The 22,254-nt window shown below is 41.7% G+C and overlaps 1 protein-coding gene across 16 annotated transcripts in view; it reads left to right on the top strand.

Moving 5' to 3' along the window:
* FNBP1 (formin binding protein 1) overlaps nucleotides 1-22,254 on the top strand; it is a 138,447-nt gene that overhangs the window by 107,895 nt on the left and 8,298 nt on the right. For 2 of the 16 annotated variants that reach the window (XM_040225375.1, XM_040225373.1), the window contains exons 8-15: nucleotides 86-232; nucleotides 2,544-2,741; nucleotides 3,694-3,876; nucleotides 9,641-9,655; nucleotides 13,176-13,285; nucleotides 18,437-18,569; nucleotides 20,856-20,977; nucleotides 21,279-21,415. In XM_040225375.1, the coding sequence (XP_040081309.1) occupies nucleotides 86-232; nucleotides 2,544-2,741; nucleotides 3,694-3,876; nucleotides 9,641-9,655; nucleotides 13,176-13,285; nucleotides 18,437-18,569; nucleotides 20,856-20,977; nucleotides 21,279-21,415 (1,045 nt within the window). Of the gene's footprint in view, nucleotides 1-85; nucleotides 233-2,543; nucleotides 2,742-3,693; nucleotides 3,877-9,640; nucleotides 9,656-13,175; nucleotides 13,286-18,436; nucleotides 18,570-20,855; nucleotides 20,978-21,275; nucleotides 21,416-22,254 lie in introns of all 16 variants that reach the window. The other 14 variants (XM_040225374.1, XM_040225372.1, XM_040225382.1 and 11 more) reach the window with 13 other exon arrangements.

Genomic DNA, 22,254 nt, shown 5'->3' with positions numbered 1-22,254 from the left:
TTTTAGAGGTAACAATGCTACCAAAAGACAGCTTCCTTAAATAATAGTACACCAAACTAATTTTATGCAAACTCTAATGTTGCAGAAAATACAAGAGATGGAGGAGAGGAGGATAGTGAGAATGGGAGAATCAGTGAAGACGTACGCCGAGCTGGACCGGCAGGTGATTCCCATCATTGGGAAATGCTTGGATGGAATCGTAAAGGCAGCCGAGTCAATTGATCCCAAAAATGTAAGTACTATAGTTTGGACTTAATGGATAACTGTGGTTCCGTTATTTCCCTGTCCCTTCCCGCAGTGACCGTATTCAATCATCTGAGAGTAGCTGCTTTAAGTGGTCACAAGTACTTTTCAACAGTAGCAATACCTTTTCAGAGTTTTTAAAATTCAGCCCTCCATGTTTTGGATTTAGTGTTATCCTTGGCACATTTGAGACTGTGGATGTTAGCATAAGTTTTGTTGTTACCGTTTAATCACTAAGCCGTGTTTGACTCTTTTGCATCCCCAAGGACCGTAGCCCACCAGGTTCCTCTGTCCATGAGATTTCTCAGGCAAGAATACTGGAGTGGGTTGCCATTTCCTTCTCCAGGGACTCCTGACCCTGGCCCAGGGACTGAACCCACGTCTCCTGCTTAGCAGGTAGACTCTTTACCACTGAGCCATCAAGGAAGCCTGAGAGTACAGGCTTAGGTTCATATAACAATGACAATAGTGTCTTAAGACAGTTTATTTTTCCTCCCATGTAAAGATGTCTACCGGGCAGAGCGTCCAGCCGTGGTACGGGCAAATGATCTGCAAGTCCTCAAGAATTCAGGCTTCTCCTAGTTCACAGCTTTGGATGATATGACTTTCAAACTCAACATGGCTTTTGTAGCTCCAGCCATCACATCCAAATTCCATACGCATTATATAGAGAAGAGTCCACACTATCTAAAGAAGCTTTCTAAAATTGCTCACTGTACTTCTGCCTACATCTCAGAGATCTCAGAAGTCAAAACCTAGTCCTGGGGCTACTTCCTGCTGTACAGAAGGCTTTAGAGTAAAGCCTTTTTGCTGGATGGCTGTGTGCTCAGCTTAAAATCAGGGTTCTTATTAATCAGAAGGAAGGATAATTGGCTCTTACAAGACAATTGATGTCTATGGCACACCTACAAATTCCATGTTAGCTAAAATAGCTATGACAAATTAAAATGTGGGCTCATGGTAGAAAGTTGAGATCTTTCCAAATTGTCTTCTCTAATCGTTTCTTCTTTGTTAATCAGATATCACTGAGTTAGAATTTTATGACAAGTCACAGGTGCTTTTATAATACTTTAACTGTACATCTATCTGTCTTGGACACGATGGTTGTCATTTCCTTACACGTTGGTCTTCATCACCTGACCCCGAAAAGACTCTGAACTCAAAGTTCCTAGCAGGGGGACACCACAGAGTAGGCAGTCAGTTCCCTCATTTATTCAGCTAACATTTATTCTGTCATTATCATCAGGCATCGTCCAGTGCTAGGGATGCAGTGGAGGAAAACCAGAAGGGAGCTTGCATTCTAGTGGAGGAGAGACTTTGGGCAAATATATACATCAAGGAAAATTATCCAATAAATTCCTATCTTTGAACCACAGTGAACCAAAGAAATCGGAGGGAGGATCTTTTTTTGCCTTGACTTTGTGTATGCCAAATGGCTTTAAGACCTTCTGATGAGAATCAGTTTTTATATTACTGCATTTTTCAAGGGAAGGGCTTCCTAGGTGGCTCAGTGGTAAAGAATCCGCCTGCCAAGCAGGAAATGCGGGTTCGACCCCTGCATCAGGAAGATCCCTTGAAGAAGGAAATGGCAACCCACTCCAGTATTCTTGCCTAGAAAATCCCATGGACAGAGGAGCCTGGAGGGCTACAGTCCATGGGGTTGCAAAGAGTCGGACATAACTCAGCGACTAAGCAACAACAGTTTCCCAAGGGAATTGCATAATAAATGACCCAATTTTTCTGCTTTTTGGCAAAGTTGTTCTTAATATTTGTTTCTCTAAATGTAGAAAAATAATTAAAATTATCTTGAAATCTCAACTAGATGTATAGCATTACAAGTTACTCTTTCAAATGATAAAAATATTACTCAAAAAAAAAATCTGTTACTCAATATAACTTCCTTAGAATGTCATCTGTGACTTTTGGACTCAGTGGGAGAGGGAGAAGGTGAGATGATTTGGGAGAATGGCATTGAAACATGTATAATATCATGTAAGAATCGAATTGCCAGTCTATGTCCGATGCAGGATATGGCACGCTTGGGGCTGGTACGCGGGGATGACCCAGAGAGATGTTGTGGGGAGGGTGATGGGAGGGGGTTTCATGTTTGGGAACGCAATGTACACCCGTGGTGGATTCATGTCAATGTATGCCAAAACCAATACAGAATTGTAAAGTAAAAAAAAATAAATTAATTTAAAAAAAAAAAAGAATGTCATCTGTGAGGGCGTCATAGTTCAGGGTGTGGAAAGTATTTACATGGATTGGAACATATTTGTGTGTGATGGGTTTCATTGCAGGATTCACAGCTGGTCGTAGAAGCTTATAAGTCTGGGTTCGAGCCTCCAGGAGACATTGAATTTGAGGATTACACTCAACCTATGAAACGCACTGTGTCAGATAACAGCCTTTCAAATTCCAGAGGAGAAGGCAAATCAGAGCTCAAATTTGGTGGCAAATCCAAAGGAAAGTTATGGCCGTTCATCAAAAAAAATAAGGTACTGATGACTGGACCCAGTGTGGTGTGAATGTTACAAGGTGTGCAGACGTTCATCTATCTTTTAGTCTTTAAAGGAACGAAGCGTTTTAAGCTTGTAGTTTCAGAATGCAAACAGAAGGCTAGTGTGCTGTTTCATTTTAAGGCAATATCTCTCTTTGGTGGTGGTACCTTGGCCGTGGCCTTTTGTCTTATTTCAGACGCATTTATCACCTGCACCGTGTCACCCACACTAACAGCCTACTGACCTCTGGCCGTTCCGCATCACGCCTTTCACTCCTAAGTCTCCTAGGTTGCTGGTTCCCTGGGCTGAGAGAAGGGACGTTCTGCCACATTTCTATAACCATGTATCAGCATCTCTAATCGAAGTGGTTTCCATGGATTAATAACTTGGTTTTGAGCTCATGTTAACATATGTATCCATGAACATTTTTTATTTTCTTTCTAGAGTGTGATACGTAGGTGCATGACAGCATTAACCTGGGCATAAAGGGTGTGATCGAGGCGACACGAACTGCTTTAACCTTAGAATAATATAATATTTCATTTTAAGACTGTCTTGCTGTTTTCACAACCTTAGCATTTAAGGACTTCCATTTTCTCCCATCCAGCTGTGTTAGTCTAGGTGGCTTAGAAGTATTTACCCTTCTGGCTTAGACTGGTTTAGGGTAACTAGTTAGAACGGTAGTTTGCATGTGAAAGTCTGCATGAGCTTCCGGTCAGATATTTCTTGCTCTTCTTCTGTTGCTTTACTTACTAAAACTCCCACTTTCACCATATTCTCCATTTAACATGTCCTCCATGTTTTCTTTTGGACCATGGCCTAAATTTTTAATTGTTTGTGTTTGACTTGCTTTGGATTTCAAATATTATTTGATGCTCATTTTTGTTTTGTGTCTTATCTTCTTGTTTCTGATTTTTTACTCCGTCACCGCTCCATCTCTTACACATAGCTTATGTCCCTTTTAACATCCCCTCATCAGCCTCCCCCACCTCCCCCTGCCTCTGCCTCACCCTCTGCTGTTCCCAACGGCCCCCAGTCTCCCAAGCAGCAAAAGGAACCCCTCTCCCATCGCTTCAACGAGTTCATGACCTCCAAACCCAAAATCCACTGCTTCCGGAGTCTAAAGCGTGGGGTAAGTTCTCCTCTCGAGTCCTGTCTCTCTGGTGCGCTTTGGTTGCATGTTTTGTTCTGCATAACTTAATTTTGTTTGTGAATGACTCCATTGTGTTTTCCCATAACATAAAACAATAAGAACCTATGATTCATTATAGCCGGAAAGAAGAGCCATAGAGAGAGCAAAAAAAAAAGAAAAAGGAAGGAAGCAGGATGGATGGAAGGAGAGAGAGGGGAAGCCAGCCAGCCAGAGTTCTTTTTTGTCTGTAATCCATTTTGGCGGGGGACCTTGCTTCATTTCCTTTCTGAAATATCTGAATCATTAATATTTTACCTTGATCTTACTAAAAAAAGGAAACTTAAATTCAGTTTCTAAAGCTAGCAACATTTGAAGAGATGGAAATCACTGCATAGTCAGAAAATATTTGCTTAATAATTACTGAAACAGTGTATAAAGAGGGTACTTCTCTCTGAGCTATGCCTCCAGGTCTGGGGGAAATGGTATGGATTACAGGGGCTTCTTTAGCTGTTTCGGTGAATTTACAAGATGTTAATCAAATATCTGGTAATGGATCTGACTGCATAAGAGCTAGTGCAGTATGTATCTTAAAAGGGTGAAATAATAGCAACTGACATTTATCGTATGCTTGTCATTTGCCAGACTGTGTTCTATGTGCTTGTTTAATTCTGTCAACCACCCTATGAACCTAGGTACTAAGATTTCTTTATTTTACTGATAAGCAAACTGGTACCTACAAAGATGAAACTAGGAAGATATATAGCCAGGATTTAAAGCCAGAGAACCTATTTATGATCTGAGAGTCTGTGTGTTCACACCAAGAAGAACCTGTTTTATTCTGATTGACTCAGTTTTGCCATCCTAATTAAGATCGCATGTGCTTAAGTCACAGGGTTTTATGGAATTGATCAGCAGTCCAAACCAGATACCAGTTTGGTTTTTTAGAAAAAAACTGGAACAAGGTCATTCATTTGTAGCCTCCTGAATAAACCTAAATGGTCAGTCTAAGCCGTCCCAAAATACTCTTTATAATGAATAATGGGTAAACAAACATTAACGCTTATGTGGTAAGGTTTTCTTTTATTCTGTTCTGTGAGAGTTACAATATGGTTGTAGTGGAGATATGTTCCTTGTAACAAATTTTTACTTTTCCTTTCTTCTGTATATAAAAGATGTTTTTAAAAAAATAGCTACATTGTTACATTTTTAAATAAGGGGCAAAACCCTCATTTTTTTATATGCTGATTCCTTTGGTAATGAAATCTGAGTTTTCTGTGAAGAGTATAGTTGGTGGAATTATCCTGTTTTAAGGTTACCCAGCATATCAGGGTAAGAATTTGAATTTAATTTCCTAAAGATTTCAAGAGTGCCTTTGTTAGAAGGCAGAATATAGCTTCAGCAGTGGACGATGGCTCATGTTGAACTCTATAATTAGATCTCTATTATGCTGGCTTTTAGAATTAATTCTCCATCCATCTCTGCTCCTTGTTCATGGAAGAATCTCCAACAGATGACTATAGGTCGCTATACTAGACTATCAACTAGGAAGTTTTACATTAACTGTAAAACAGTTACCCCACCTCTGCTGCTTCCAAAACCTTTACAGAGCACTCATTTATTATATTTATAAAAATATGTCTGCATTGTCTTTTGTAATCTCATAATGAAAAATGTTGAATATTCATGGTTTTTCACTGTTTGTATATGTACCTATTCTGTTCTTCTGTCAGCATCACAATCTTGGTGGCAAATGGTTTCTGAAGCATGTTTCATGGTGTTCTCTAAATGTTTAGGAAGAGACCAAGAATGTCAGTAATCAATAAGCATAAGAAAACATGGCTAGGAAAAAAATAAACAATTGAAAACAAAAACAGTGAATTGAAAAATGGGTTATTTTGATTAATTAAAAGATAGCCCTTCTCTTTAAAAAAAAAAAAACATAATTAGCAAAATAAGTTTTATTTCTTACACCTCAAATCTGTGCTCAGCAAACCTCTATCTTTAAAAGAAATTTCCTAAATGGTGAGTGTGCTTTTGAGAATAAACACACACACACACACATGAAGCATCAGTAAATAAATATAAACATATTTTTACTTCTCTCATTTTTAGTTGATCTGTTTTTAGGGTCAGATTTGATGTGCTTTTCTTCAGGAAATAGCAGTGCGAAAAAAGAAAAGGAAATGCATCATAGAAATAAGATAAGGAAGTTTAAAAAAAATCTGAAGTTTGGGGAAATAAATTTGATTTTAAAGCAATTTCAAAACAGAAGGTACATGGTTTACAGGATCCCTAACTAAAATGATACAGTCCTCGCTAGTATTTCATTTATTCCACTTTTTAAGATTATTGCGCCAAAGACGGGAAAATGCTTCCAGGAGAATAACAAATCTGTGATTTTAATGTGTCTTTTATCATGCTGTGCAGCTTTCTGATCTAGATTTTAATCATTTGTTTCTGATTATCAGAATGTGTAAATGCAACGCAAATATTTTGTCACATAACTGATTTTGTTTCGGAATGAGTAGGATAAAATATTTTTTGTTGTAAATCATTCACATTTGTAAGAAAATGTCTCATTGGACATCTTTAGAGATTGGCATGCCACCACTATTAACCACTATTTCATCTTTATGTAAGTCAAAGAGAAATGAAGCGAGATTGTGTGTTCTCAATTTGCAATCTACAGAGCGTGACTTTACTGTCTTAAGATTTCCTGATCTGAGTGAGGGCCTTCTAAAAATCTAAAATATGGACCTATCTCCCTGCTCCTCGCACTTTTGAGTTCATTGTATGGAAAAATACCTTCAACATTGATCAAAATATTTTGAAAATCCCTACCAATTGTTTGTCAGATGTTACAATCTTCTGGTTAATTTCATTTGATTGACTTTGTTCTCTTGCTGATTATTGGCAGACTCAGGCTCTCTGTTTTCACAAAGAACTCATGAAGAGGACGATAGGGAAACCCACGTATGCTTTTGAAGCTAGGGACTATGTTGTAAGTTTACCTGTGACGGCCAGGTCATGCGGTCACGGCACAGGCACTAACCCCTGTGACAGCACCAAGACTGGGGACCCAGGTGCTCTCTGACCCAGACAGCGGGAGAAGCCTCCTTGTACCCACCCAACCACAGGCTTCCTCATCCCGGAAAGTTGCATGGAAAAGGGGGCCAAACTTTCCAGTAACAAGCTTCCTAAAAACATCAGCGAGCCGAGCTTGTGTTTCTCCCCTTTGCGTGGATTGGGACTGCTGTCTGAGCTGGTGTCACTGAGTATGATTTTACGGCAGAATCTCACCCCTAAAACGCCGCTGGTCACGGGAGAATGGCAGTCTCGCAGACGGCCGAGTGTGGCTCCCTTACCCACACGCACATCTGAAACAGATGGGTCCGTAAAGGACAACCAAAAACAAAAAAAAATCAGCGAAGCCTGAGCAAGGGTCACAGAGCAGTGAAATGACCTTCCGTGGACTTTAGACCACAGACACTTACATATTCCTGTTCACTGTCCCCTTTCTCTGTACTTGAGGTTAGTACCTGTGACGGCCCAATAACACATGGACCCACCAGCTCTGTGTGCCCTCATGTGTTATTGACACTCGTGGCTCCCCAGGCTCCATAATTGTTGCCTGAAACTGACAGCTTTTAGTACTTCAGCATACTTAATGCAGCCTTTCAAAGTATTCTCTTGGCAGGTGATTCAGTTTCTAATTTAAAAGGATCTAACTGGCTGGCTTGCAACTTAAGATGGAAAACCAGTTTACAGTCGTTAAAAAGATTATACTGATGGCACTTCTTGTAGATTATCCATCACCTGTCCACTTCAGAAAATTGGATTTGAGAATTCAATATTGCCTATTTCTATTGGGATCTATTCTCAATCCTAATGACTTATTTTATTATGAAGTGGTAATGGTCCTGTGCTATTAGTCTTGATGTTAGAATTCTGTTTTTGGAATGGCTAAGAAAAAAAAAATATTACTTTAAAAATAAATAAAATTTTAAATATATATATATATATTACCTTAAGCCATGGAAGTAGACAAATAGCAGGTAGAATGCCGAGTTCAAATTAGCAGCATTTACACGGTAATGTGTGAGGAAACGTTTGTATAAGGTCGTCTGCTTTGCAAGAAAGATATTTGCAAAGTTTTCTGCTGTGCACCAAAAACGTTGTCTGTAAAAAACTCAAATTGTGATAAACAGATCTGTGCTAAAATTTACAGGAGGGGCTCAAGGCATTATGTAGGTTGCCTACCTGAACAGCTACCACAAATATGACAGTCTGCACCTTTTCTTCCCAAGATTTTGTCTTGTGTACCTTTCCTTAAAAGTATTTTTCCCCCAGAGGGAAAATTTCTTTAAAAGCTTAATGTCTATTCACAATGAAGTATCAACTTTGAGTTAATCTGAATAATAAGATTTTTTAAATCTAGTTAAGGAATTTTTAACACCCTGTTCCCTCCCAATTTAAAACCAAAGGGCCCTGGGGACTTCCTGGTGGTCCAGGGGCTAAGACTCTGCATTTCCAATGCAGGGGGCTGAGGTTTCAACCCTGGTCTGGGAACTAGATCCCACATGGGGCAACTAAGAGCTTGCCGAAACTAGAGATCCCATGTGCCCCAACTAAGACTGGGTGCAGCCAAATAAGTAAATAAATATTTAAGTAAGTAAATAAATTCAAGGGGCACTTTCTCTGCCACTCTATCTCCAATGTATTTTTGGATCCTCCTACCAATTGCCTGAAATTTTAGGATTACAACAGCCGAGTAAATATGCACCAAACTCTCAAAATACTGCTTTATTGCCAAAAAGCATGTCTCACCTATCACTGAAGAACCAGTGTTTCTTTTCCTAATTTTGAGATGCCTTTTAATCTGGTTTTGGATCCAGTAATCGGTATAGTTTTGCCAACCTCCAGGCCTAGCAGAATTGCAAACTGCTGTGTCCTGGCAATTAACAGGAAATCCACAGTGAGGAGTAAGTACCCCTCAGTAGTTAAGACAGTTGGCTGTTTCCTAAAGGTCACTTGCAAGAGCAGCAACTTCTGTTAACTCCCCAGGTGCTATGGAACCTCTGTGGGTGGGGCCCCCAGTTCGATAGAAAGCCCTAGAAGACACCTTCTGTATAGCAGGAAGTGCCTGCAGTACACAGGTGGGAGAGAGCATCCATCTCCAACCTGATGCTGAGAGGCTTCCTGGTTCCTGCAGGTCAGGTCTCAGAGCATCTTCCAGTCCTTGGTTCCCATTTACCAATTTGAGACTTTGCCTTAGTACCTTTAGGAAATGCCAGGGTTCAGATGTATTAGAGCCCCTTAAGATAAAAATATTACTGATATGTTGTGGAATTCATTGCTTTCCCAACTCTTTTAGTCTGTGTGAAACTTTCCATGGGAAATTTGGTGAACAAAAGTTTCTGTGATCATTTCCATCTTTCATAATCATGATACGTCACTGACTGCAAACTCTTATTAATTTATACTCAGGCTGACATGACCAATCCGGAGCAGTAAGCAGAAGCCCTCCTTTCCTATCTTTATACTTTGCTCTGGCAACACGGCCACTAAAGAAAGGTTTGGGTAGATTGGCCCCTCTTGGGAATTTCGGCACAGATCCGCTACAAGCCATGTTCACAAAGCGCCAGGTTGAATTTATGTGTTACGTTAATTCAGTGGGACGGACCAAGTTCCTCTTCTCATGTGTTGTTGTTTCTCTCTCTCTCTCTCTTTTTTTCCCTGTTACCCCTTCGATTTTTACACGAAGCTTTCTCTCAAGCTGGTAAGCACAATTACTCCATGCATGTCCTGAATCTAACCAGGTGTTTCGGTGTCCGTTTTGTGGGTGCTGTGCCATCTGCAACCCATCTTCAGGGTTAACTGATGCTGTGTGTTTCCCTTGTGTGTGCCTTTGTTGGTGCTTCCTTAATTAGACCTCTGGAATACGAAGGTCCAGAGTCTAGCAGAGGTGATCATAATCTTTCCCCATTAAGAAAATTAACGCTTAACCCGTGATTTGGTTTTCTTTACCACTGGAGTCTTAAGAGGATGACAGATGTTGATAAGCTTTATTTAAACAAGAACATAAATATAACTACTAAATATGAGGAAGTTTATGTATCGAATCATTCTAAATGAAAGCAAATTTAATAGTTGAAAGTTGCTCCTCTCCAGGAGCCACAGAAGCAGATGAAAATCACTGGGGACCTGAGGGAGGCATGCAGGAATGATGCCGGGCTCAGACTCGGGTCTAAGGCACCCTCAAGAATTGAAGGTCATGAAACTTTTAAGTTGCTCCGTAAATACATTGGTGCCTTGGCGTAGCTGATTCAAGAAATCAAAGACAATTTTATGGACAGTGAAAAGAGCCTCCTAAGCCTTTCTAAAATGATTTCTTTAGTGTTCGGTGTTGTTACTACTTTTAATTTCATAGCCCTAGTAAATAGTCAAACTAATCATTAAACCTATTGAAAGAAACTCTTAACCGCATAACCCATACTGTTCTTCAGATTTGTGTAAGTTATATAGTAATCTCAAACACCACAGCTGAGAATATCCTGAAGTCATGGACAATGATGAACTTGACACGTTAACCAGGAATGACATCAGCATTTTATGCACTGGTTTTGAGAATGTAGGGCAGTATTTTATGGTTATCTTTGTACGTATGTACTTTTACATGTGTTTGAGTATATATATAAAAGTATATACATAATCTTTTCACCCTGACCTGGTATTTGACAACTGATCCAGCCCTAAAGAGAAAGAATTTTTTATTAAATGAAACATTTCTTAGAAGGTAAAATAAAATCCTTAGAAGAGTTCTCAATTAAGGTGTCTACAAGAAGGAAAGATCTAGACATTTAAATGAACATCAGTATGAATTTGGGAGAAAGTGGATCAATTAACTGGGAATCTGTCAGATGCCAGGGCTTCTTTTTTGCCCTTTATTTGTTCTTTTGCTGAGGTGCTGGTGGCAAAAGATAATATTATCAGTCAGTCTTTCTGTTTGAGATGTTGTTGCTTGATGCCCTCACTTTGAAGCTAATAAAGAAGATACACAAAGACAGGGTGGGTGTAAAAATTATAAATCTCAAGAAGCAGCTCATGTCAAGCGAGCAAGTGTTTGATTCCGGTAGCAGGTAAAACAAGATCTCCTTAGAGTCACAGCCATTGAAAATAAACATACGTGCCTGCGGCCTCTTTTCCAAACCCCGGTAGGGCCAGTCTCTTTGAGGCCCCTCCAAAGAGTTCAGAAAATCTACTCCAACTCGAAGGCAGAAATAAAAATTCCTTCGTGGCAAAATAAATCATAGGTTAGAGTATTGTTTGAAAGAATTCAAGCTTCAAAAGGCAAATAGGACAAAATGAACTTTTGAAGGTACTGTCCAGAGACCTGAGTTTCTTTGGATCTAGAACTGTTGACCTGAATCTCCCATGTAACTAAAATTTTTTAAATTTAGTTCCACAATTGCACTGGGCACGTTTCAAGTGCTCAGCAGGCATGTGTGGCTACCAGGTCGGACGGTGCAGACATGTGAAAACATTTCCATCATTGTAGAAAAGTCTGTGGGTCTCACACCACATAGTGAGGCTCAGAGCATCTGAATGAATGAACATCGACCTCTTACTAGGTTTCCTGCCTTCTGAAGCAGTGCGTCTTACACTGTTTTGTCACATTCTAGCTTTAAGACAAAAATGAAAATAAAATCTCCAGTTCCAGAAAACATGCTGATTTAAGTCAGTTCAGCATGAGAACAAACTATTGAGCTTTAGGGCTCGGTGACTGAGTTGAGAAAATTGGAAAACAATTGCAGTTTCAGGTATTATATGGAAAAGGAAAAGCAAGCCTGCTTTATTATTATATTGAAGATTAGTTGGCTTCATCTTAGCTTTAGAAGCAAGCTGAGCTTTCTTGGGTTGGCATTAGGAAATAATCACTTCTTTTGCTTTCACTCAGATCTCGTCCCACTCAAACTCATACATGCGCACGGGCACACACGCAGTCTTTGAGAATATTAGCTGAAAGGTCTTTGGTGGCCTTAGTGGTGAACTATTTGCTGAATCACAAACTTCCAACCCAGCAGCCTGGCATTTTCTAATAAGCAGGCTAGGAACTTCAGTCACAAGCCCCCGTGTAAGCTGCTTGGCAAACTCAAGCTGATTTTGCAATTACATTATCCAGGTCCCTTCTTTTCCATCCACTCCCAAGCAAGTCTGTCTTGCCTTTTTTTTTTTTTTTTTTAAGGGATTCTAAAGCAAAATCTCTTTTCAAATTCCCTGGCTTATCCCTGGCTATTGAGCAAATTTCTCTTTCTTTATGAAAATAGCCTCATTTTAGGAAATGATGCGTAAGTGTGGGTAAAAGTCTGGCAACTCACGGTTGATATTTTCTACTTATAACACATGCACAGAGGAAAGAGAGCAGTTGTTTTTGAAAAGGAATCAAGATATCCAAGTATACTTCTTCCAAGACTTCCCTGGCGGTCCAGTGGTTAGGACTCTGCTTCCAATGCAGGGGGCGTGGGTGCGATCCCTGGTCAGGGAACTAAGATCCCACACGCCATGTAGTGCAGCAAAAAACCGAAGTGTACTTCTTTTGATGAGTTAGAAACAGCTGAGGCTGATTTCAGACAATATGGAAAAGTTGGTTTTGAAACTGGGGGAGTGGGGGCGGGGGTGATTCTCTGTGAATTCTCTGAGATGATCCTAAAGGTGACAAAAAAGAAGTGGGGGAGGGTTTTTTCCCTTAATGTCCTTTTCACCCACATTCCTGGAGGAACTAGATGTCCTATCTGTCACTTCACAGGGATGGAAACTTTTGGCCTCAGGCTGTATGCAGAGACGGGAAGGAATACTCAGACGAGGTGGGGGTGGGGTGGGGAACAGTACCATCGACATGAAACAGTTGATGGGGGCACTTACCAGTTTTTTTATAGGAAGAAAACATAAGCCTAAAGCTTCAGTGTTGCCATCGACACTGACAGCGAAGTGCAGACTGTCTCCAGACTTGTTCCTCACTGATTCTCACTGGGGTCAGAAGTATATCTTCCTGTCTCGGGGCTCCCTTCCTTGTCGGAGGCTGCGGGGCCAGCAAGGAAAACGGTTTGCGGGGCCTTTGCAGTTTGCATGCACGGATTTTTGCATCTCAGCTGGGTGTCGTGGGAAAGAGCTTAATTTATTTCATGAAAACACACGCAGACATCTGCATCGCCCTGGTGTCTGGGGAATCTCCCTGCAGGCTTCTCTTGGTGTCTTTTTTTCAAGGAGGCTTTCTGGCTCATTTCTGTTTGTGTCTGCAGGGCGCGACACCAGAAGATTTCAGCAACCTCCCACCCGAACAGAGAAGGAAAAAGCTCCAACAGAAAGTCGATGAATTAAATAAAGAAATCCAAAAGGAGATGGATCAAAGGTAGAGTGGATCGAAACGACTTATTAAGAAATTCGAGTTCAGTTTGGAAAGATGAGAGGCTCTAAATTAGATTTCAATTTAGGTGATTGTTTTAGCCACGTGTTTGGTCATAGCTAGTCTACTGGATTGCTTAAAGACAGAGAGGATTCTGGGCACTTTGCTGGTGGTCCAGTGGCTAAGACTCTGTGCTTCCAATGCAGGGGACACAGGTTCAACCCCTGGTGGGGAAACTAAGATCACATATTCCTACATGCCACACACCGTGGCCAAAATAATAATAGTAATTATAAAAATAAATAAAGACAGGGAGGATTCTTTTAACAAATAGGTATTACTCTACGTTTGGGGAACAAAATGCATTACGGTTATCTCTCTCCTTTTTCTTCTTTTTTGATGTGTTCACTTACTTTAGTAACACTACATTTACCATGTTGTCACCATGGAATATAAAATCAGGTTAGATAAGAGAATTTCACAAGTGCAACCAAACATTCTGTGGTATACCAAAGTCTGTATGATGTCTGAGCAAACCAGCTTATTCATAAATCACCTTCCATTATAGGCAATTTATTTGGTTTAGTAGTTACAATTTTTATACAGAAAATAAACACTCTGCACAGGTTTAAAACACATTTTTCATTTACCTTTGCATTAGCACTTAAAATATCCATTTCTGTTTCTGCTGTTGCTGGCGTTCTGCAGACGCTGGGGTGCAAGGAGTCGGATATGGCTTAGCGACTGAGCAGCAGCAGCTCAGTATTTTGTAATAGCCAATAAGGAAAAGGAGTCTGGAAAAAAAGTTAGATATGTATGTATAACTGAATCGCTTTGCTGTATACCTGAAACTAACCCAACATTGTTAATTGACTATGTGTAATTTAAAAAGAGAAAATCCACTTTATTGTCCCTCACTTTCTATATTCTCACTGAGGGAATTAAGTGAGTCATTTAATAATGGAGATTTGGACTTAAAGGATAACCTGAGGGACCTCCCTGGTAGTCCAGTGGCTAAGACGCCACACTTCCAATACAGGGGCCATGGGTTCAATCCCTGGTCAGGGAACTGAGAGTCTACATGTTGTGTGGCATGAAGTAGGCCACATGGTAGCCCTACATAAATTCAGTGATATTGAGTGAGTGAGTGAAAGTCGCTCAGTCGTGTTCAGCTTTTTGTGACCCTATGGAGTATGCGGCCCATGGAATTCTCCAGCCCAGAATACTGGAGTAGGTAACCTTTCCTTTCTCTAGGGGATCTTCCCAACTGGGAGATCAAACCCAGTGCTCCTATATTGCAGGCAGATTCTTTACCAGCTGAGCTACCAGGGAAGCCCAGTGATATTGAAGCTGAGGTTAAAATTTAGTTACTCAAAAAATAAACAAAGTTGGCAAGGCAGCCAGTTTAAATACATACAAATAAAAAGTGGGTTTTCTATATATATATATATATTTTTTAATCCCTGGGAGAGCAACTCCTGAAAAATATATCACTTTATAAACATTGTTTCAGTATGTTAAAAAGAAGAACACATATAATGAACTTTGTTCTAGGTTTGAATTAAAAATATACTTTGTGAAATAAAAATTTTGTCTTTGTACTTTTTATAACATCTGGGACCAGATATAAAAGGTTTATAAATCCATTATAAACTTCATGCTGTTTACTAAGTGAGCAGATATAGTTTGCCCTGGAGTAGCAAATTATGACTCAGATATCTGAAATGCCATTTTATAAGTGATTGACAGACCCTCCCTAATCGTTTGATTTCATGGAGAAAAGTTTCTGTCACTTGGGTTGCGACCATGGTACAACCTTTGAACCCCCAGAGCGGCGCTTGCTAGTAATAAGGCAAATCACCTTCACGTTTCACTTCATCTCTGTTTATTGAGCATTTACTGTGTGTAAGGGAATATTCTAGGCCTTGAGGATAAAGAATGAACAAAACATCAAAAACCTCTGTTATGCAACTTACGTTTTACGCAGGACAAACAGAAAATGAAAGGCTTTGAGCAGAGGTGACATGATCTGGAAAAGGTTGGATTTTTGGTTTGTTTTTGTTTAAAATAATCCAAAAAGGCAAGATAGGAGAGAAAAAAATATATAAAATAGGCAGGACAAATCAAAAGCACAAATTAGGGTGGAAGATTTAAAATACCAAACACGCTAGACACCCCGGTTCCAATCTGGCTCCACCTGTTTCGTCTGCAAACCTTGGACAAGATTCTTGACCTCCTGGTAGTTCGGTTTCCTCATCATGAAAAGGGAGTTAATATGCCCGCATGAAGATTAAGTGTACCAGAGTACCTCAAGGGCTGAGGACAGTGCCTGGCATAGTGTTTGTAAAATAAAATGAATCAGTATGTTAAATGTGAACAGACTGCATGTTCCAATTAAAAGAGATTTTCAAACTGGACAAAAACCTAAAACTGGCACACCACTTGTGTGCTAGTTACAAAAGACACACCCAGCTCATTAGGTGCAGAGAGGTTGAAAATAAAGAATGGGAAATGACAGACCATGCAGGTGTCAACTAGAAGGAAACGGGTGTGAGAAGACTGACTTTCAAGCCAAATAACCGCCCTCCCTCCAAACTATTCAGTTCAAAAGGATCAACTTCAGGGCTTCCCTGGTGGCTCAGTGGTAAAGAATCTGCCTGCCAATGTTGGAGACATGGGTTCGATCCCTGGTCCAGGAAGACCCCACATTCCATGGGGCAACTACCCCATGCACCACAGCTACTAAGCCTGTGCTCTATAGAGCCCAAGCTTTGCAGCAAGAGAAGCCCATGCACCGTAACTGGAGAGCAGTCCCCACTCCCTCAACTAGAGAAGAGCCCACGCGACGGCGAAGCCCCAGCTTTGTTGCTGTTTAGCCACTAAGAGTGTCCGACTCTTTTGCAGCTCCTTGAACTGCAGCACGACAGACTCCTCTGTCCTCCACTATCTGCCGGAGTTTGCTCAAATTCATGTCCATTGAGTTGGTGCTGCCATCCAGCCATCTCCTCCTCAGTTGCCCCCTTCTCCTCCTGCCCTCAATCCTTCCCGGCATCAGGATCTTCTCCAATGAGTCGACTCTGCATCAGGGGGCCAAACTATTGGGGCTTCAGCCTCAGCATCAGTTCTTCCAATGAATATTCAGGACTGATTTCCTTTAGGATGGACTGGCTTGATCTCTTCGCAGTCCAAGGGGCTCTCAAGAGTCTTCTCCAACACCACAGTTCAAAAGCATCAGTTCTTCAGTGCTCATCCTTCTGTATGGTCCAACTCTCACATGACTACTGGAAAAATCATCACTTTAACTCTACGGACCTTTGTTGGCAAAGTGATGTCTCTGCTTTTTAATATGCTGTCTAGGTTTGTCGTAGCTTTCCTTCCAGGGAGTAAGCGTCTTTTAATTTCATGGCTGCAGTCACCATCCATGGTGATTCTGGAGCCCAAGAAAATAAAGTCTGTCACTGCTTCCACTTTTTCCCCTTCTGTTTGCCATGAAATGATGCGACCGGCTGCCATGATCTTAGTTTTTTGAATGTTGAGTTTCGAGTCAGCTTTTTCACTTTCCTCTTTCCCCCAATTGCAATTAGTTTTGAATAAAATCTGTTCTTACTGCTTTAAAAAAGGAAAGAATGTAGCTCTAAATAACACATAGATTAAAGAAGAAATCATCATAGATATTCGAAAATACGTGAAACAGAATTTAACACACATTCTCCACCTACATTTGGGGATGTCATTAAAGCCAATGCTCATAAAGGGAAATTGACAACTTTCGATACATATTAGAAACAAATTGAACCAAAAAAGATGGAAAAAAGGAAATAAATAATAAAGGAAAGGGTACCAATCAATGAAATACAATCACATATTCAACAGAGAGGATGAACAGATCCGAAAGTTGGTTCCTTCAAAAGATGAACAAAAATGATAAACCTCTGGAGAGATCTGGAGGAGAGGAATGGGAGATAATGGCTTTAAACACCTCTTTTGAGAAGTTTTACTGAGAAGTAGGGCAGTAGTTGAAGGTATAGGTCATGAAGTAAAGAGACGACTTGTGAAACTGTGGGCGACCACACAATTCGTCCCACGTCTCTTGCGTCTGCTGCATTGGCAGATAGATTCTTTACCACTGCACTACCTGGGGACGTCATATACTTGTTGAGCATCTGTTGTGAGCCAGGTGTGGTCTGGCTACTGGGGTTGTAGCATGTTAGCAAAAGGGCTTGAGCCCAGAGAGCTTCTCAGAGCGCTGCTGTTCTAGGAGAAAGAGATAGACAATAAGCAATAAGCGTAATATCAAGATATGTAATGTTGGGAAGTAATACATGCAGTGGAAATAAAAGAAAGTAGAGTGATGGGACTTCCCCAGTGGTTCAGTGGTTTAAGACTCTGAGCTTCCAATGTTTGGGACCCAGGTTCAATCCATGGTCAAGTCAGCAAGATCAAACCAGTCAATCCTAAAGGAAGTCAACCCTGAGTGTTCATTGGAAGGACAGACGTACAGCTGAAGCTCCAATACCTTGCCACCTGATGTGAAGAGCCTATTCATTGGAAAAGACCCTGACGCTGGGAAAGATTGAGGGCAAAAGGAGAAGGGGGCGGCAGAGGATGAAATAGTTTGATATCATCACTGACTTGATGGACATGAGTTTGAGCAAACTCTGGGAGATGGTGAAGGACAGGGAAGCTTGGCACGCTGCAGTCCATGGGGTTGCAAAGAGTCAGACACCCCTTAGCGAGTGAACAACAATGAGAGAGATAAGATCCCACATGCCGCCCAGCTTGGCCTGTGTGTGTGTGTGTGTACATATATACATAAAAGATAGAACAGGGTATGTGGACTGGGCAAGTGGGTGGTGCCCATCAAGTGGCAGCGGGATGTGTGGGCTCAGAGGCAAGCAGGCAGGTGGAGGGGTAGTGAAGACACAGAAATTCTCTTCCACTTCTTTCTATATTTTGGTTAAACTGTTTCCTGTGACTCACAATGCAGCTGGTGTCATTGGTCTTGTGTTGGGTGATGAGTGTAGAGTTTCTTTTGCTGAAGTTCAGTAAAGTTGTCCACCCCACCGCCCAGTCCCCCGCCTGGCAGGGAGTCAGTCGTTTGCTTTAAATCTAACAGCGGCATTAACTTGGCCATGTTCTGCCCCTTCTCTTTTTCAGAGATGCCATCACAAAAATGAAAGACGTCTACCTAAAGAATCCGCAAATGGGAGACTCCGCCAGTTTGGGTCACAAATTAGGAGAAGTCAGCCAAAATATAGAGAAGCTGAGACTAGAGACCCAGAAATTTGAGGTAGGAAAAAGCTGTTGTGGAAAAGCTTTGCTGGGGGGGAAAAAAAAGAAAAGAAACAGAAGTAGGTGTGGGGTCATGGGACGCGTGAGGTTGTAGAGTGCCAGCATTTCTTCCCCTGTGAGGGATGCAGCTGGAAAAGTCAGGTGTTTCATGAGTTACGATGAAAGGAAAAAGACACTGTCATCCATTTGGTGTTCTGCTTTTCAGCGTGTCCTGTTTTAATGGTATCCCTTAAAGGGGACACTATTTAAGGTTATAGTTATATACGGGTGTTTTTTGTTTTTTTGTTTTTTTTAAGTGTTTCACTTAAATTCACTCAAGTTGTTCTGTTTCACCTTGTGTTGACAGTGGGTATAATCGGGAGTATACAGTTGTCCATCATCTCAGTGAATCAAAAAGATAATTTTAAGAAGGCCATTAATATTTGTAATTGTCTTACAGGGTCTTTGTCTGGCTTTGGTATCAGTGTAAATATTTTCAAAATATATTCTGGATGCGATTCCTTTTCATATCTATGATTTGCAGATATTTTTTCCATTCTATGGATTGCTTTTCTACTCTCTTCAAGATGTCCTCTGAAGCACAAAAGTTTTTTTTTGTTTTTTTTTTTTTTGACCATGCCCCACATCTTTCAAGATGTTGGTTCCCTGACCAGGGATTGAACCCGGGCCCCGGCTGTTAAAGCACCGAGCGCTAACCACTGGACTGCTAGGGAACTCCCAAACCATTTTAATTTTGATGAAATCAATTTACCAAAATTTTTTTTCTCTTTATCACTTGTGCTTTTGGTGGCATAACTAAGTAACCAGCACCTAATCCAAGATCACAAACCTTTATGCTTATCTTTTCTTCTAAATGTTGTAGTTTTCCCTTTTATGTTCAAGTGTTTGGTTCGTTTTGAGTTAATTTTTGTACATGGTTAAACGTACAGCTCCGGATTCATTCTTTTTCAGTTGTCCCAGCACCATTTGTCAAAAAGACCTTTTCTCTCCTTGAACTGTCTTGGCTGTTCAAGACAGCTTGTAACTCGCTGTTACAAGGCAATTAATCATAAATACAAGGGTTTATTTCTGGGTTGTGGGGGGAAACCATTGAAATATGTTATTGTTGTTTCAAAGGACCCATTATCAAAAGATGAAAACCAGCAGGAAACACACATGAGACTCGAAGAAGAAATATACATAATGAATCTTTTAAGCTGTGAACAAAAGGCTTCTCCCCCGACCCCTAAAATGGAAGGACTAGAAAAATAAATTGGTAACTGATCATTCTGATCAAAATAGATTATTTCTAGCCATGAAAAGCCAAATATGACTTTTTTTCATTCTTTCTAGAATCTGTCAGTAAGTTATTATTGGTTGAGATTTTAGAACCTAGAAATGTCCTTTTCTGGTCATTAGAATTGCCATTTTTACACTATTTCAAAGGTTGCTGAAGAAAAGTTGATCTACTTTGATTTCCTGTGTACAAGGTTTCTTCACTATTAAAAAAAAACATTACGCTCCTAAGGGGAAAAAAAAGGGGAAGTGTGGTTTTAAACTGAGTCACTGCTTAAGTGTGGCAGGACCCTCACGGTTCCCAGTGTGACATCATGGTCACGGAACTTTTGGAACCAGGGGAACTAGATGCGACTTATCAGAAGTCATACAGCTGCTTAAAAAGCCTGAGTCGTGGGGACTTTGCTGGTGGTCCAGTGGTGGAGACTCCAATGCAGGGATCCAGACATCGGTTCAGTCTCTGGTCTGGGAACTAAGATTTTCATACTGTTGTTGTTGTTTAGCCACTCAATCGTGTCTGACTCTTTTGCGACCCCGTGGACCATAGCCCACCAGGCTCCTCTGTCCATAGGGTTTCCCAGTCAGGAATACTGGAGTGGGCTGCCGTGCTCTCCTCCAGGGGTTCTTCCCCACCCAGGGACTGAACCCGTGTCTCCTGCATTGGCAGGCAGATTCTTTACCGCTGAGCTACGAGGGAAGCCCTAAGACCCCACATGCCGCGCAATAAGTAAATGAATGAAAGCCCGAGAGTTTAAGCCAGGCTGGTGTCCTTCTGCCACTTTATGAGCAATGGTTAAATGTAAGTCTGTGCTTGTACATCTCCAGCTTTGCCTTCAAGTATGTTTATACAGTCAGGGCAAACAGACTGGAGGTTCCTCACCCCCGCCACGTGGTCCTTCTCCAGTCGGCTTCAATGACCAACCAGAAGCCCAGGTTAGGGGCCTGAACCCTGCTTGGTCAGGCCCTCAGCTGAGCTCAGACCAGAGTCTTTCCTGATTTCTCTTTGCAGGCCTGGCTGGCCGAGGTTGAAGGCCGACTCCCAGCCCGCAGCGACCAGGCCCGTCGGCAGAGTGGGATGTACGAGGCGCAGAACGCCCCCTCGGTCAACAATTGCGCGCAGGATCGGGAGAGGTACAGTATCTGTACAGCGCTTGCTTGGGGTTTTTTTGTTTTTGGTGTTTTTTTTTTGGCTTTGTATTTACTGCCCGATTCTGGAATCATAGACGAGCACAAGGTCCTTGTTAGGTCCCATGTGTCTTTGATGACTGGCCTGTGGTTTTTTCCACAGTGCAGTTGTCTGATGCCCCGTGGATGGTGCTGGAGCCTGCGGGGTGAGGGGCGGTCCCTGGTTACAACACTCCGGAGTTGCAAGCACTTGGCCCTTGCTGGGGTCAGTTGCTATAGTTGCTGTGTGTTTTGCTTTCTTGAGCAGCCCCGATGGCAGTTACACAGAGGAGCAGAGTCAGGAGAGTGAGGTCAAGGTGCTGGCCACAGACTTTGACGACGAGTTTGACGACGAGGAGCCCCTTCCTGCCATAGGGACATGTAAAGCCCTCTACACATTTGAAGGTAACACCGACTGTCTGCATCCCTCTTCTCTTTCTGTGGTCAGACTTTCTTTTGAAGCCTTCAGAACCTTCCTTTCAGGAAGAGGCTTCAAAAGAACCTTCCTTCAGTACCTTCCTCTCTTCCTCTTTCATTCTGCTCTTAGTATCTGTGATTCTGATTTCTTTCTGGTTGAGGGCTGTGTATTTTACCTTTGGGTCCAGACTGTTGACCAACTTTCAGTGAGCTTAATCGCAGCAGATAGTATGGAATGATTATTTCATCCATGCCTTCAATATTTATGGAGCTCCTGTCTTGCAAAGACCCCTGAAAGCGTGGGAGGCAGGTGGTGTGGTCTGGCATCCGCCCTGGGAGGAAATAAAGCAGACGCACATAGAGAAGGGTTCAGCAGAAGAGAGGGACGGAGTGATGGGGGGTCCACACGAGGCTATGACCCCTTCCCTGAGGGGATTTGTTTATTTTTGGCTGTGCTGGGTCTTCACAGCTGCTCATAGGCTTTCTCTAGTTGTGGCGAGCAGGGGCTCCTCTCTCGTTTTGGTGCAAGGGCTTCTCATTGCGGGGGCTTCTCTTGTGGGGCACTGGTTCTAGAGGGCACGAGCTTCAGTAGTTGCAGCTCTTGGGCTCTAGGGCACAGGCTCAATAGTTGTGGCTCACAAGCTTAGCCCCTCTGTGGCATGTAGAATCTTCCCGGACTGGGGATCGAACCCGTGTCCCCTGCATTGGCAGGTGGATTCTTATCCACTGAACTCACCATGCTGCAGGGTGTCAGAGGCATGGGCACTGCCAAGCATGGAGCAGGAAAAGCATGGGGTTTGTGTGCCTGGAGTTCAGGTGTCTTAGGA

The sequence above is a fragment of the Oryx dammah genome, unplaced genomic scaffold (genome assembly GCF_014754425.2).
Source record: "Oryx dammah isolate SB20612 unplaced genomic scaffold, SCBI_Odam_1.1 HiC_scaffold_25, whole genome shotgun sequence".
Taxonomy (NCBI): Eukaryota; Metazoa; Chordata; class Mammalia; order Artiodactyla; family Bovidae; genus Oryx; species Oryx dammah.
Note: the sequence above shows the minus strand (reverse complement) of the source record. Positions and strands in the feature narration are given on the sequence as shown.